The sequence below is a fragment of the Mytilus trossulus genome, chromosome 4 (assembly GCF_036588685.1).
Source record: "Mytilus trossulus isolate FHL-02 chromosome 4, PNRI_Mtr1.1.1.hap1, whole genome shotgun sequence".
NCBI classification, from domain to species: Eukaryota; Metazoa; Mollusca; class Bivalvia; order Mytilida; family Mytilidae; genus Mytilus; species Mytilus trossulus.
This window is the reverse complement of record NC_086376.1, coordinates 29,905,433-29,922,420: the sequence shown is the minus strand read 5'-3', so window position 1 is coordinate 29,922,420 and position 16,988 is coordinate 29,905,433. Positions and strand designations below refer to the sequence as shown.

At 31.4% G+C, this 16,988-nt stretch overlaps 1 protein-coding gene across 1 annotated transcript; it reads left to right on the top strand.

Moving 5' to 3' along the window:
- The first annotated feature begins 858 nt into the window (after positions 1 to 858).
- On the top strand, positions 859 to 15,019 carry LOC134715073 (acetylserotonin O-methyltransferase-like). Its single transcript, XM_063576954.1, has 7 exons — positions 859 to 1,062; positions 5,479 to 5,650; positions 6,122 to 6,262; positions 10,265 to 10,711; positions 11,282 to 11,422; positions 11,894 to 12,016; positions 12,508 to 15,019. Exons 1-7 carry the CDS (start codon positions 970 to 972, stop codon positions 12,729 to 12,731), a joined length of 1,341 nt encoding a protein of 446 aa, XP_063433024.1. The 5' UTR covers positions 859 to 969; the 3' UTR covers positions 12,732 to 15,019.
- Positions 15,020 to 16,988: the final 1,969 nt, after the last annotated feature.

The following is a 16,988-nucleotide window of genomic DNA, read 5'->3' as shown; positions in this document are numbered from 1 at the left end:
TAATGTCATTTCGAAAGAATATTTTGTCAAATGCATGGATGAGTCAGAAGAACAAATCATTTTGGTATCGTAATCCCTTAACCCATTACTTTGTGCAAGTTTTAAAAAATGTTATATTGATAAAGATTCTTGATGTTAATTCAAATCTAAATAAATAGTTTATACGATTGAATGGTTGATTGATTGATTGATTGATTGATTGATTGATTGATTGATGCTGTTTGTTTAATGTCCAGTGGGGAATATTTCATATTGCATGCATAACGTTTTAAATGTATCTGATTTGTATTATCAAATTCATATTTATAATTACTATAATTCCGTCTTATTATTTCAAGGAGGAAATTGATTATTTTTAAATTACGAGAACATTCAATTTCATTATATTGATAAATATGTTTACTGAAAATTATTTATAATCAAATAACCAGCTTCATAGTTAAAAATATCATGAATAATATTTTGAAAAAGTTTGTTGTCTAACAACTGTCAAATCAAACGTCTTTTATTTTGTTCCGTATATATTATAAATTTGCAATCAACAAGACTGGTATCATACTAATATGCGATTTAAATATTATATTTTTAGTGGTTGTTTAAGTAGGGCTACGAACATTCTTTTTGTGATAATAGTATGTATGTATTTAACACGTGAGTCTGGATATCGATCAATAAGATATATAGATACAAATTATAGTGTAATATACATATATATTAAATCGGTGAACGTATACAAGTTAATGTATGTTTATTTGTGTATTGTTTTGAATGAATTCTATCTCATTTTCTGATTGGCGTTTAAATAGGTAAAGGGTGGGAGTTTCTGCCATATATGGATAATGTTTGACCTGGTTTCTTGAATATAAATCCCCGATCAGCTGATTTCGAGCTGTCAGACACTATAAGCCGGCCGGTGAGGATAGTATTCACGTACATTTGAAAGATCTGAAGGAAAATCAGATTGAGAAAATGACAGACATCCAAATGAACGGTACTGAGCTTCGATCTGATCCTTTGGCAGACGAAATATTACAAATTGTCAACGGTGCAACAAAATATAAGGTAAGCAAAGCTTTATAGTAAAAACTTTTCTCAATGCAATATAAAAGTGTTTAATTTTTCTTTTTGGTTTTTAAGTTTATTATATATAGTTTATTTTGTGAAAGAAAAAGTGATAATAGTGTTACAACAGTTGTTTTTACATTATACTTGATCTACATATGCACGCTCGTGTTATAAATAATGTTAACACAGTAACTGTCAAATTCTTGTTACGTAAATCTTGTGTCGTCATACTATTGTTGTGAATGAGTATACCTTATTATAGACCGTCCTCTACTGGCATATAAATGTAAAGTACACTGTGGTTATGAGAAATATTTCAATATCGAAATCAACAGGCCGATAGCATACTGTTAATATGTTTTGAGATGGATAATTGTTCAATTGAGTGGTTTCATACAAAAAATGACCGCATAGCATATAAGTCGTATTAACAAATCAAATACAAAAATGGGACAACAATCAACGGGAATGCAGCATGTCATTAAGGTTTTCAAAACTGATTTATCAATAGTTTTGTTCTAAAACCAAGACCTTTTTTCTTCAATTTTATTCCATTTAGAATATAACAGCAATCGTACATAGGGAACTGCTTCCAAAATGTATATTTTTGAATATCCCAACATTCGAGGGGTTTTGAAAGTATTTGTGTTCATTGGCAGTGGTAGTTTAATTTAAATATTTTGTTACATCACTGATATATTGTATCAGTGGCAGAATTTCTAATAAAGATTAAATCCTTCAAATCTGTGCTTCAGGACAGGATTGAAAACAAGTGGCTATTTATTTACATTAGATACGGGTAAACACTTGTTCACTAAACTGGACAATAACATTCTTCAAGGCCACGGTGTTTTTCTTTCCAAACTACTGTCCATGAACTAAATGTACCTATTTTCTTAGCCTTGAACAAAATATGATAGATCAGCAGAAATGTGAAATGTTCTTATCATACAATACTGGAATCAACACTGCAAAACAAAAATAACAGGTATTTCGAAAATTAAACTGTGAAAATATCAATTCAAGTAAAAAAATTACTTTACTTGTATTAATATTATAATTAGCATTTAGGACAAAAATAACATCATTGATGACTTAGTCAAACCTAACAACACAAACCTAAGTCTGATGGTGACTTAGTCAAGTCTGACTTGCCGCGATTTTCTTTCCTCGGTAATTTCTCAGTGTTGTGTATTCACTGAACTCAAGTTAATTTTATAATTTGAAATCTTTGTAATGAAAGGCGTGGGACATGCAATATGTTGTACTGAATCAGTCAATGAACTAAATTACAAATGTATAGATTTATTTCTTTGTGCATTTATAGGTTATATAATTATAATGACAAATATGCATACGTCTATAGTATTCGATTCTCTTTCTTTGAAGCTGCAAGTTATACTGATATCCATGATGTTAAGATTTGCCAGTCATCGAGAAGGAAAAATGTTGACATTTTATTTTTTAGATATTTAAAAATTTCCGAGCAGCAAAACTTTCAAGTTTCGGGTATAGTTGTATATCAAATGACATGCATTCAGCAGTGAAATTTGACCGAGAACAAAAATATTAAAACGTACAAATTTTATAAATTGTTCTTAAATAATATAACATATAATTATCACAAGCAATGAAAGCGCATTCTAAGCTAACATGCAGATAGCATATAGACTTTTCCAAACAGGGCCGATGTATTCAAAGAAAATTCTAATTTAGATTGTAAGAAATTAATGTTAGCACAAACGGTAAAGGCTTAAATATCAGAAATAATAAAAGCATACTTAGAGCTTAATTTTCAGTAATAATCGAAGCGTATTAAATTTCTAACTGTCAGAAAACAGTAGAAGCATATCCGAAAGAAAGTTGGACAAAAATGATAAGAGGGTAGGAATAACTTTTACAATACAGAGACTATTATCTATAAAACGTACTGAAAAATCTCTCTGTTCATTTTGATATTCTAACCTGTCTCAGTTTCAGTTTAAGGGCGAGCTGGGTCACGAAAACAAGAGATCAAACCAAACAATTGTACCAAATATCAAATGAAGATTAAATATATCGTCAATCTTACAAAAACCGGATTCAACAGCTCAAACTAATACCACTGCACAAATATGTGCAATAATGTAAAACCTCTCCCATGTACGGATCACGCGTGAACACAGTGATTCAATTTTAATTACAAAAGCTCAATTTAGTTCATGGACAGGTATTCAACAATAAGAATGTGTGACAAAAGTATACTGCATTAAACAAAGAAACTTCGTAACAAATAGAATTCAAATACATCCATATTTGGGCGTTTGTTTCTTATGTCTCTGTCACAGAATCCCAAATAATGTATATAATGAACATATGAAATAAAGTTTTAAAATAATTTATTAATGAAGTTGACTTTATCCTGTCAAAATTTTATTTTATTGTACAGTCAAGACATATACATATGAATTTTTGGAGATTTTGCATGTAAAATGTATCTTGATTTTGACCAACAGTAACCAACTATCAAAATCGTCCTGGACATGCATGAAATATTTGCCACTGGACTTTTAACAACCAACAATCAATCGATCCAACTATCAAAGTATAGATGTTATTCAGGATTATCATTTTTCATAGAATTTCAGATATAACAAACGTATTAGAATTATTCCCTTCGGATCCATAATAAGAGAAAACACGAGAAGAAACATTCCCTTCGAATCCATAATAAGAGAAAACACGAGAAGAAACATTCCCTTCGGAACCATAATAAGAGAAAACACGAGAAGAAACATTCCCTTCGAATCCATAATAAGAGAAAACACGAGAAGAAAAATTCCCTTCGAATCCATAATAAGAGAAAACACGAGAAGAAAAGATCAGAAACAATTATTTCTGTAATTTTGAAAATCAAATTAAGAAATAGACCTAGCGACCCAACAACTTAAGTTTAGTTGTGAGGTCTCTTAGCTTTAACACCAATTTCCAGTTTCATACTACCCGAGAATAATTAACTCCCAGTGCTTATCTGGAATTCTTTTACAGAATACTTCATTTTCCGATACTTTAGTAAGAAGAATATCTCTTTACTGCTTTATAACAAGTTTGTTTAAACGTTACCTTTTTTGGCTTATTTGAAAAGACATTGAAATTTGTGAGGTAAAATTCTTGGAAGCATATAACAAGAGAGACGTCCCACATTGGTACATTTGAAAATAAGGCTTTGGTACAAATCCGTTATGTGTAACCACTCGTATCATTTATGAGAGTTGCGTGTTAAAGTGCAGTATTTAAGATATTGACATAAACTAAAATATATATCTGAAGTATTTAAAGAAGAATTTGTCTGTGACTTCCTTATTTAACGTTGACATATATCATGACTTCACTTGTGCTTATATCCCTGCTACCATGAGATCATAGACCCCCCGGTTCTTGGTAATCAGATAAGTTTGGTGGTGTCGTTTGTACCGAACTTGTCCCATTTTTACTTGTAAGCACTGGAATACATAATTTGAACATATTTCAACTTTTGAAGTTCAGAAAGGTGATAGCTAAACGGTTGGAATGTCAAGAAAGATTAACAGTTTTATACTTGAAACGGTGTTTAAATTTTTCATTTATTACATAATCAGGACTAATCTTATTTTAAAACAAATTCAAAGAAAGTATCCATAAATAAAACTTCAAGATTTGACACACATATAAGTGAGAACTGTCACCGGAATAAACTCACGCTATCGGTTAAAAGTTCTAAAATTAGAAAAAGCTGGATTTGATTATTGGTTTGTTTAACCTCCATAATTTATAAGTTAAAACGAATAAGAAAAAAATTCTAAAAGTTAACATGTTTTTTGTTTTGTTTATTTATTTCATTAAGGGACGACCATTTGATATAGGGGTAGGGCGGAGGGCATGAAAAGGTTTTTTTTGGAGGGGGGATTGATTTTTCATTTCCATATGTTGATATGCGTGCCTATAGTTATAATATAGATATACAGCTTCAAAAAAAATGTTAATGATTGTGTATAAAGTGTAACAAATTTTTGAAAGTTTTTGGCTTTTGCAAGTAGTGATGAGTTGTGGAATTCAGCATAGTGGGAAAGAGTACAAAAAACTTCTGTTTTAGTGACTTGGATTGAGAGTTGTCTCATTGGCACTCATACCACACCTTCTTATATCTGTAAATCATTTTAGCATCAGTCATACATTTAATAATAACTACAAAAGTAATTACCCCACGATTTACAGCCCATCCCCGAGGAAAGACAGCTTAAAAACAGAGACAAAATGCTGCAAAATGTAATTATAGCTGGTGTTCTTTGTTAAAACTACTGACCATTGGCTCATTCATGAAAATAAAATTAATTAACGAACGAAGTTTGTTCAATTTCATCCTAAAATATCACTAGATACATGTTTAATTTACAGATTATGGTTCAATGTGTAGAAGCCGGTTTCTTTGATGCCATAGAAAGCGTCGGAGAACCTGCATCACTGGAACTGCTATCAAAGAAGTTTGCGTACGACCTGGAAATTTTGGAAAGACTGATGAATACATTAGTTAGTTACCGGTTAATCATTGTCGAACAAAACAAAAAGGGTAAGCATATGTGCCTGTAAACAATTAGCTATTTCCGGAGAGATGATTAAAAATGTATAACAGGTGATGTTGAAAATAACTTTATCGTGACCATGCTATTCTAAAAACATGAACATTTAAACTACGTCAATGATGTTACTGATATAAGTTAATAGTTAATTTTAATATCCTCCCATAATTCCATTAATCTTAAGCGATCAAATGTTGAACCTTAATTCTCTACACAAAATTTTGCCCATTTTTTTTTTATTTCTAGTGATGAGTCTTTGATCAAGATATAACTTTAATATTTCATGATGAATCTTGATATCAGATAAAACGTTTTGTCTTGCAAATTTGAAAAACAAACTAAACATATTTAAACATTTAACTGCCAAGTCGTGACTTCCTCTTGTTAAAATTGTACCGTGTTTTGACTTTGGTTCAAAATAACTGTTAATTTTGACGAAAATACAATTTTATTTATTTCAGGATCAAATACTTACAAAAATTCACCAAGTACATCCAAGTACCTAACACGATCTAAGAAGCCAACAATGATTGGTCTCATCATGATGAGCGATAAGATGTGTTTACCCCTAACAGAAAATCTCCCCGAACTGTTGAAAAATGGTAAGTTATAGTTACATAGCTCGAATATCACCTTAGGTCACCCCTAGTTTTGGTAGGGTTCGTATTGTTTGGTCTTTAGTTTTTATGCTCTGTCTTTTGTACTATTATTTGTCTGTTTGTCTTTGTCTTTTACTTTCTTAGTCGTTGTCAGATTATTTTCATGTTATTTTCAATCTATGAGTTTGAATGTTCCTCTGGTATCTTTCGCCCCTCTTTTTGAACCATGCCACAATTTTATAGGTTGATTCCCTTAAGCACTACAGTGAAATATTGAAAGTCATACTTGGGCAGTTTCTTGGGTCTGAGAGGTATTTTAGTCCGATATGTAAACGATATTTTTTCTTCTTACTGCTTCTAAAACAGTATTTTGCTTCTTTTTACTATCTAGTCTTTGCAGTTTTAGCCTGTGTTGTTCAGTTTTGAAATTATCAGCAAAGACTAAAAATATAGCAAAAAGTGTTTCTTGTTATGGACCTTCGCCGTTATGTAGCCTTTTTGTGCTGATGCAGCGTAAAGCGATCACCGATTAAGTAATCAATCAATTTATATGGATGACTTTCTGTTGCCATTGCTATGTTAAAAGAAAACCCTTCATTCTTCTTTGATCTTTGATTTAAAACATTATTTTTAATCTGTTCCCTTTTTTTGACCGAATAATTTAGAGCTCGACATCATTACACGGCCTCACTCTTGAAAAATAAATATTGTCCACTGCGTGTCATTTATGTGCGTCGTTGTCGGTATCGTACTACCCACAGTTCCCTTTTTTGATACTTTAGGGTAAACTCATTCCTTACGGTTTTTATATTGAAAATTCCTTAATTATAGCATCTCCTTTAGGTTCAGTTTTCTAAATTGCTCAAACAGATGACGAACAAAAAATTAGGTCATGATTCATCTTTTATAAACTTTTTACATAGAAAACCTGCTGTTGTTCAATAAAATGTTAAAACTGCTAATTTAGACTAAATGTTATTGTAAAGAGAGAGAGAGGGGGATTTGTTGAAAATAATCTCTACATCATTTACATCAGTCAATGATTATAATAATGTTGAGAGTAAGATCTGAAGTGCATATGCACAATTTATACAAAATCCTCTTGTCACTTTTCTGTACGTTGTAAAACATAAATAGCTACTTCGGTTGCTATTTGTCAGTAATTACAAGTCATGTATATTATGTCAAGCACTCTTGTTTGTTTCTAATTATATTCTGCATTCAGCACGATAAAAAATCCTAACCAGGTTAGAGAGATGTTTCATGACCTAGTCATGTGTTCGTCATCTGTTCGAATCACAGTTATCAATATATTCAATGTTGTTTCTTATGTCTGTTGATTTATTTATTCTATCTGTAATCAGTTACTTTATGTGTATATTTGGTATATAATTGTATTGGTCTTTTTTATATTCCACTCGACATAAAATTGTACATATTTTTTTTTCTGTTCTTTTTTTAAAGTATTGTGTGATTTGTTTTTGTCCAACTTTGTGTCCCGACTACGATATTTTAGAGAAAGTAGATATCGTGTATACATACGTCCGTTCGTTCGTCCGTCTAGGTTTGGAGTAAAGATTTGAATGCAGGAAGGTTCAAATGTTGTTTCATGTAGTTTTCCATGAAGTTGTGATGAAATCTTTGTACATATATCTAAAAATAAGATGTGGTGAGATTGCAAATGAGTCAACTGTCCATCAGTGACCAATGGTCAGCAACATAAGTTCGCCGTACCATTACCGCATAGAAAGCCATATAAAAATATAGGGCATATACCATGGTCAGTGAATTGGAAAAACAGCCATATCATTTCGAAAATGTATAGATTAGAAATATTTAGATTTTAAGCAGTATTTGTATTAGCTAAGGTTCACCACACGTGTTTCATTTTATTACGTAGAGATAGATCTATGTCAAAGGGGAATAACCGTGATCGGTCCAAAATTTGACACATTTTTATATGGATCAGAAAAAATTAGGAGCAGTGCACGACATTTGTGCAACAAAGATAGTGTCAATGTCCTTTTGTACAACGACCACTGTTATGCTATGCTATGTTAGGTTAAAAATATGTTGTTTTTTTAGTTTATTATTTTTATAGTAACGCAATCCGTCGTATGATATTGATAGTTATAATTCATGATTTGACATTACTTTGTTATTTTTCAATTGTCCAACATAACCTTGACTGATGGGAATTCGTGCAATTATTTTCAAGGTTGGCACTTGTAAATAGTTTCATATAACTACGATTAAGGAAATGTGACCAAAAAAATGAAAATGGTTTAAGAAAAAGAAGGGGAAAATAAAAATTCTAATATATTTTGGAAATGTTAAAAACATAGTTGTTTTGTTATTATTTGAATAAAATAGTATATGTATTACAACTATGAATACTACAATGACCGATTTCAATTTCTGTCGAGGTCGTCACAAGTTCAAGTGTGCATGAAGTTTAATATGCAGATATGAATTTGAGATATACATTAGTTTTTAAGTATATTCTTTATTATTATTATTATTTTCACTTTAGCATAATTGTTGTTTATATGGGAAAACGTGTGTAGGTGTATATAAAAAGCAAATACTCATTTCAATTGATAAAAAAACCTGATATAGCTGAAAGGTATTGATTTTAAGAATTACTTCATAAAATATAAATGTGTTTCAAAGAATATAATATGTCATCAATGAAATATACTTTGGTCTTTCGTTTACTTTTTCTTTCCTTTGCCAGTGACAGTCACAGCTGTCGCGTGAAACAACTTGAATGACATGATGTTTCATTGATAAAAATGAAATGACTCACGACTAAAAAGTACATCACCTCCTACAGTAAAATAAGAGAGAACAAGTTTAATAATTCATATGTTACACTTTCTTTGATTGATTGAACATTTCCAATATTCTTCAAGGACATTTTTTTTTAAATAAAACCTTTGAATTACACATTGTTTAGCTTTAATTTTACAGCACATGTTGTATATATTGTAAACTTTCATTCATATCGAACATATGTAATTTTTATTTTAATTCACATGACAATTAATGGAAATCGGTATACATTTTATTTTGTACCTACTGAATAATCGGAATAATTAAGATATTTTATTATTTCATCGATTGCAGAAAATAGGACAAAACTTCTATACGAGCCCTGTTTAATTACTTTTTTTGAAGGCAAATGAGAAACAAACCTTGACTTGGCTTTGTATTTTAAAATTTTAGCGTTTCTATTCTTAGTTTTTACATAGATTTAGATTGACTGCTTAATGACAAGATTGTAAATTAAGGGCGGGAGTTTTTGCGGTTGTGCTATTTATTGTACCGGTATTTTTAGAGTGCATTGGTCTTCCTATACTATTTTTTATTGTATGTTCCTCTGTGTAGCCTTTGTTGGTCCGCGGATTGATGTTTAAAGGTGGAAGGATGAAATGTGAAAACTCTAGATAAACCCAATAAAATGTCCATTTGTCTGTTCAAAATTGGGCTAACTTATTTTTCTTTGGACATATATAATGTGTTCAGTCAATTTGGTACCGGTGTTTTTGTGATGATTGTCTGGGTAAAATTTCTTTCCTAGTTTTCTGAATTCTTTTCGTATCGGAGCTTGACTATTGCTATGACACCTGTCTATGACTGTTTATCATATTGATACATCTTATCTTTCGTTTCGGTTCGGTTCGTTTTGTTTTGTTTTGGGGTGGGTTTTTTTAGTGGTTTTTCTCTGATTGTTATTGGCGTACTATTCTGTCTAACAGGAGAAATGGCACTTTTCAAAAGTTTGTCTTCTAAAATCAGATAGAGCGGCATTGGCTGTCAATGATTTGGTGTTTAACACCACTGATTTCTGCTCTTACCCTTCACCCGTTACAGTGAGGGTCAAAAAGGTCTTACATTTTTCTATTTACTTGTATTCTTACTTTTACTTTTAATGAAGACTGGCACATTTCAAAAATAAATTTTGAGTTAGAAGTGAAATAAACTGATTTCTTTTAATTCCAGGATTACCTAAGTTTGACATCAACAGAAATATAGCAGCCATGAAAAATGGCATGAATAAGAATGGTGTGAATCTTACAGACATAAAAAATGAAAAGAACATTTCTGAAATGAAAATGAAAACAATCAAGATTGAGGATAAAATATCACCAACATGCAGTCCAACCAAAACAAATGTGTCAAAAAGTAATAAAATGCCACCAATGCCGAATGGAATGAATATGAACAAAATGCCACCCATGCCTAATGGCATGATGGCAATGAAAATGTCAATGATGTCAACTTCTATGATGTCATCGATGATGCCTAAACCAAATAACATGGACAACCCACCATGTGACATGTTATCCAAATTCATAATGTCAACAGATGCATTCTCTTGTTCGTGCGCCAGTGCTGTTGTGCGCGCTTTTGATCTCAGTCCTCATCGAGAAGCAGTTGATCTTGGTGGTATGTATAATAATTTAAATAATTTATTTTTTAAGTAAATTGATAATATTTATGGTTTTTTTTTGTTTTTTTTTTGCCAAATAGACAATTAAGTTGGATGCAAATTTATCTAATTAAGCAAGAACTTGTGAAGTTTGTGAAGAAATTTAGTAAGAATTTTTTTTAATAAATGACAAAACAATAACTGTAAACATCATTACATTTTATGGTACATCTAAAAAAATCTCAAATTTCAACCATGTTTAAGGATGTTAAGGGAATTAACTCTTAAAATTTTCAGGTTGTTTGTGTCAACCATTTTCATAAAAAAAAAATATTCCAAGCTTCTATGTTACAAAGATTATTTCCAATCTGTTTCAGGTAAATGCTTTAAAAAAATTGATGAAACTTACCATTGGATTTTATAGACTTTCCGTTTTGAATTTCCCTCGGAAGTTCAGTATTTTTGGGTTTTACTTTCTGATTTAAAGAGTTTCTTCCTGAACTAAGGTCTAACCATTCCCTACTTCTATCATTTTTTATGATAACCATGCATTTTATGTTAATAGACATTCAATATTTATGTAATAGGTGGATCAGGCAGAATCTCAATCGAACTGTCCAACACATACACCAACATGAAAGTAACAATGTTTGACTTGCCTCCAGTTGTACAGCTCGCACAGAAAATGTTCCCGAACAATTCAGACGGAACAATTCAATACAAAGCAGGTTAGTTCTTTAGTCGATTTTGTTCATGTAAACCTTGAATTGTTTTACATTGTCTTATCCGGGCCTTTTATAGCTGGCTATATGCGGTATGGACATTGCTCATTGTTGAAGGCCGTACGGTGACCTATAATTGTTAATGTTTATGTCATTTTGGTCTTTTGTGGATAGCTTATTGGCAATCATACCACATCTTCTTTTTTATACAATATCATCAAGGCTATAATAACCCTTATGGTACAACTTATCTTCTATCTGCATCCGATGCACATTTCGACAATTAAGGTCTCAGGCTTCAGTGATGCTCGAGGCCAAAATATTTTAAAATCAAAACCTTTTTTTTAAGAGCTTATAAGACCAGATTTGAAACCTCTGTATTTTTTCAAGATTAATGTTTTGTGTATCTGGTTGCATTTTTTTTGTCGTATGTATATTTAAATATTTTATGCTGTATATTTGTTTTTGTTTGAATAGGAGATTTCTTTGAAGACGACATACCTTCAGGCGATTTATATATACTGGGACATGTTTTACATGGCTGGGATGAGCTTCGTGTGGATCAACTCCTTAACAAAATATTCGCTAAGTTACCACCAGGTAAATATAAACTTCCATGAGGATGAAATAAGTCTTCGCATCTCTTTATAAAAGACTGTCGAACATAGGATCATGTTTGACTCAAAATATCAAATATAATGATTCAAGATGATGCGTGTTTTAAGTGAAAAAAGACATGTCAGTAAGTTAGATAGAACTTTTTTCTGTCTAAAGTTTAAGTTTAGATCGTTGATTTTACACCTAAATAGGTTAAAATGGAGATTTTATTTTAAAATAAATAACCTCAATATTTATTGGAATTATGTAAAACTGCTATAAAATAACATAAATTAGTTCGTTAGTTATCTCGTTTGTGTCATTTCGAGGTCTTTAAAAGCTGACTATGCGGTATTGGCTTTGTTCATTGTTGAATTCTTTATGTTGACCTGTAGTTGATGATTTCGTGTCATTTGGTCTCTTTGAAAGAGTTGTCTCATTGGCTCATATCACATCTTCTTTTTTATATAACCTTCTTATTTCTTTTATTTCAGGTGGCAGTCTGTTGGTTTTAGAGAAAGTTTTAAGTGACGACAAATCCAGCCCAGAAATTTGTACGACCAATGACTTAATTCTGGCTTTAATGTCGAAAGGAAAAGAACGCAATGCATCAGAATATCAAAAACTCTTTGCCAAGCATGGCTTCACAAATGTGCAATTCCGGTATATTGACGGGTACAACTACTGTGACGCAATTTTAGTCAAGAAACCGTTTTAAATTCTCTCTCCATCCACGTGGCGTTATGTTGTATTTTCAATAGACTCAAGAATCCTGTTTGTTGTACTATTTTTTTTAAATGGTCATATAATAGGTAATTTTACATGAGGTCTGTTCTTGGAAGTATGTAACATTCAAATGCTAATTTAATAGAAACTGAAGTATATTTGGGCAACGAATTTACTTTGCTATCAAATATTTAAAGTGACACTGTACTTTAAAAAAGAATGTGAGTATATTCTTTTGGTAAATTCGTTTAATATGTGTATGTAGGTTGCCTATTTATCGGAAAGGAGTGGGTATGATAAATACTATTAATCGGCACCACAAATTTCAAAAATGATTAAAATTCCTCAAACCCTTTCAAAATTATATTAATTTTGTGATGATACTGGGATATGGGATGGACACATTTACAACTAGATACATGAATTTCACTATGACCTTACTAAGATTTTAGAATAATGTAATTAACATGTCGAAAATAGGGTTTTATACTCAAAATGACACTTTTACGCCATAGGTTTTGGTCAATTAGATACGAGCCAAGCGGTTACCAAATACTATATTTTGCCCAACATTTACATCTTTGAATAAGATAAATAAAGTAATGCTCATTTCCAATATCTGAAAATGGGATAATTTGGCAGTTTTTGCAGCTTTGAATGGACACAAGAAGTTCGATGCAATAATCAAATTATAATATTTAATAATTTTATAAAGCAAATACGTATAGGTCACAGATAAATATCTTGTCGAAACCCGGGTAATGTTATTTGATAGATTTAATGTACTTTTTGAGTTTCGAATTCAAGGGAGCATAGATATGCCTGAAATACCTTCTCCCTTTTAATTTTAAGTGTATCTAAGATATAACATTTAAATCGGTGAATGCATGGTATGAAGTTTATCAAAAAGTGTTTTTATTTTGGTAAACTCATCATTGGTGGTTGTTCTAAAGTGTCATTTTGGAAAACCTTTTTGGTCTATTAATGATGTCTATTTTCCCCTTTTTAATCATGTATAAAAATAAAGGTATATTCTTCGTTTTAATATTAAAAAAAAGGATAAGTGTATAAATCCCTTTTCATATGTATAGGAAATAATAGGATTTCCTTAAAGTAATAAAGAGTTAGCTTTTATATGTCTTTCAAAAAAATACATTTATATGATCTCCACTTTGTTTAGCTGTCATTGCTCTACAAAAATATTGTGAAAACATTCAATCTTGCTTTGAAACAATCTGTTTAACATTGTGTAACATTTTGTGTGAATAGTCTATTTATTTTTATTTATGGGATTCATTTTCGTGATATATTCTTATTCTTAAACATAAACATAACCAATTTTAATCAGGTTAGGACTTCTTCGTCCTGATATCAGGTGATTGTTGTCGTTTAAATGGTGTGATATACATCCAAGAATCATTTTGATACTAAAGTATAATTTGAAGCAGAAAAGATATGCAAACATGCAACTCTCAATGCAATTGAAAGACCCAACAATTATCTAAATATTTGATGTTAATATGCATATTAAGGAATATGTTTACTACTCAGGTTGTCAGAGGCATAAAACTCTTCATATACCTCAAATATTAGATTCCTATAGTGATTCTGAGTTGGAAAGACTATGTTTACAAATACCGATAATACAATTTCTGAACTTCTACATTGCTTCGTGTACCTTATATCTAGCCAGACTATGGGTACCAGCAAAAGGAAACCAGATCTCATATCCGCCGGACGAATGGAGGATCCGTCTATACTTCAGTGAGGTGTCTAGGAAAGCACTGGATCTCATAAACTTCAAATACCTCCGTCATAATACTCGGGCTCTATGTATATATTGCTTTTATAGTTTTGGGTTTTCATAAGTTCTTTTTACATTTTAACGAATAAACAATTAGTGTATATTTAAACAATGCCCAATTTCGTTGTAAATTTGGTAATCAAAACTGTACGGAGTATCTATGTATTATCTATCAGCTTGGTGTGCAAGTCTTTCTTTTTACCATTCTCCTTTTTTGTTTGTTACTAGGGCATATTGTTATGTTTTGTTTTCATATACTTTTTTATTGTGTATCAGAAATCATTTTATTAACCAGTGTGAATTTAATCATATTTGATGATGTTGTTTCATACAATTTATTTATTGTGATGTATTATTGGAGACTTTCAGAGAGTAAAATTATGAATGTGACCAAATTGTCATGGAGGTATTTTTGTCTTTAAACTTGTTGTTTTTAGCATAATTTACAGATATTTAATAAATGTTCAATTTTAGAATCTTTTTTGTTTCATGTATTGCCAGAAACACACGTAAAGAAAGATCCTATTGTTTTTAGAATGTGACAGCGTCTTTGTCATACCAGTGAGAGGTTTAACTAGCTATAAAACTAGGTTTAATCCCTCATTTTCTAACATCAGAAAATGGCTATACCAAGTAAGGAATATGACAGCTGTTATCCATTCGTTTGATGTATTTAACGTTTGATTTTGTCATTTGGTTTGGGAATTTCAGTTTTGGATTATCCTCGGAGTTCAGTTTGTTTTGTGATTTTACATTTGCTATTTTACCAGCGTTAAAGTACTTCTTTGAAACAAGCAAAGGTGCCACCTGAGGCACGCCTTCGGGTGCGGGAGTTTCTCGCTGCATTGAAAACCCATTAGTGGCCTTCGGCTGTTGTCTGCTATTTGATCGGGTTGTTGTTTCTTTGACACATTCCCCATTTCCATTTTCAATTTTATTACCTGATAATCTACAAGGACAAAAAAAACTACATGTATATCTTAAAATTCAATTACATATCAATATGGACAGACATAGTATTTATCACTGTTTTCTTCTACCCTCTTTGACATGGTGTTTGATTTATAGTTACAAAAATCATTTGATTTGTAAGCTTCATTGCACTTAAATCACACTTCAGTTAATCACTCATCAAATATACCAGGCTTATAATTTTTATACATTAGACTAAAATCACAGTTAAAAGCAGACTCCTTGTATATAGATGACGAAGGTGTAGTTTGGTCTGAATCGACCTTTCAGGCTTCATGGCGCATTTTTTTTTTGTAATATGTAGCGATAGAATCAAAACAGAAAGAACAGCTCACCTGATATTTTGGTTGAAAGCGGTTCTCATAAAATAGCTGGACTAAATATCTGGACACTGCCAGATACTGCACATAATCAGTAAACAGATATCAACAACAGTCTTCGCTCATTTATTATTGTATAAACATCATTGACGCATAACTTATTTATTTTTATTTGTACGTCCCTTTGTTAAAGAAACCTTAGATATTGTTGTTCATTAAAAATACATGTAAACAAATTACGTCACCGAGCATCAACTCTTTGTTTAGGTAGTTTGATTAAGAAAGAGAAGAATTTTATTCTTTTCAAAACAATAGGAGTGTTTCTTAATAACAAAATATCAACAAAACAAGCATGTTATATTGTCAACACATTTTTAAAACATGAAAACAGGCCTTGTCCCAAAATAGAATTACCTTTTTTTATTAAGAATAAACTCATCGTAGATACCTGGATCAAAAGTTTCAACGACAGACGAACGTTTAGTCCACAAAAAACCTGTCAGTGACGCTCACATAAAAAAGGTTAAAAAGGCAATATGTAGGAAGTTGAATGGTCCCAATATTCCGAACAGACATATGAAGGGAATCTTGCATACCCCCATTATGTATCCATATAGCATGTCATCAGCTCTTCCAGCCCTGGTCATAGCCTCATGTTTTGTTGTTGTCACTGTAAACTACCAGGAACTTTCACCATTGAATGTAATGGAGGGCGGGCTTGACTCAGTGACAACAAAACAAACAATCCATAAGTCACTGGGGCTAGCACTGGGCTAGTCACTCAACTTCTCCTACATAGAGAAGACTGAGAAGATGATGACGTTTTTAAGTGTGGTTCCGTTTGCAATAAGAGGGGTTCAATTTATTTGAGTTTGTTTTGTAAACTCATCATAGATACTAGGGATCGTGTGACAACATCACAACAACACCATATAATCTAAATGAACCATAAACCATACGTCCTTTGGCTATTAAAAATACTAGAAGTAAGCACAGTTTGCGAATGAATATAATTGTGATCAGTAACGAAACATAAAATACATAGAGCATAAAAGCACAATGTTTAATCGAAATAATAATAACAAACGTAATACAGCCGTCAATAAAGGACCATACCTTTAGAGAATACTTCTGTGCCAGATCAATCGCGTTT

What these genes read in the sequence shown, in the direction of transcription:
- LOC134715073 (XM_063576954.1), top strand. Translation starts at nt 970, where the DNA reads ATGACAGACATCCAAATGAACGGTACTGAGCTTCGATCTGATCCTTTG. An exon ending in AGAAGCAGTTGATCTTGGTG is followed by an intron (nt 10,712 to 11,281) that starts GTATGTATAATA and finishes TTTATGTAATAG; the next exon opens with GTGGATCAGGCAGAATCTCA. An exon ending in ATTCGCTAAGTTACCACCAG is followed by an intron (nt 12,017 to 12,507) that starts GTAAATATAAAC and finishes CTTTTATTTCAG; the next exon opens with GTGGCAGTCTGTTGGTTTTA.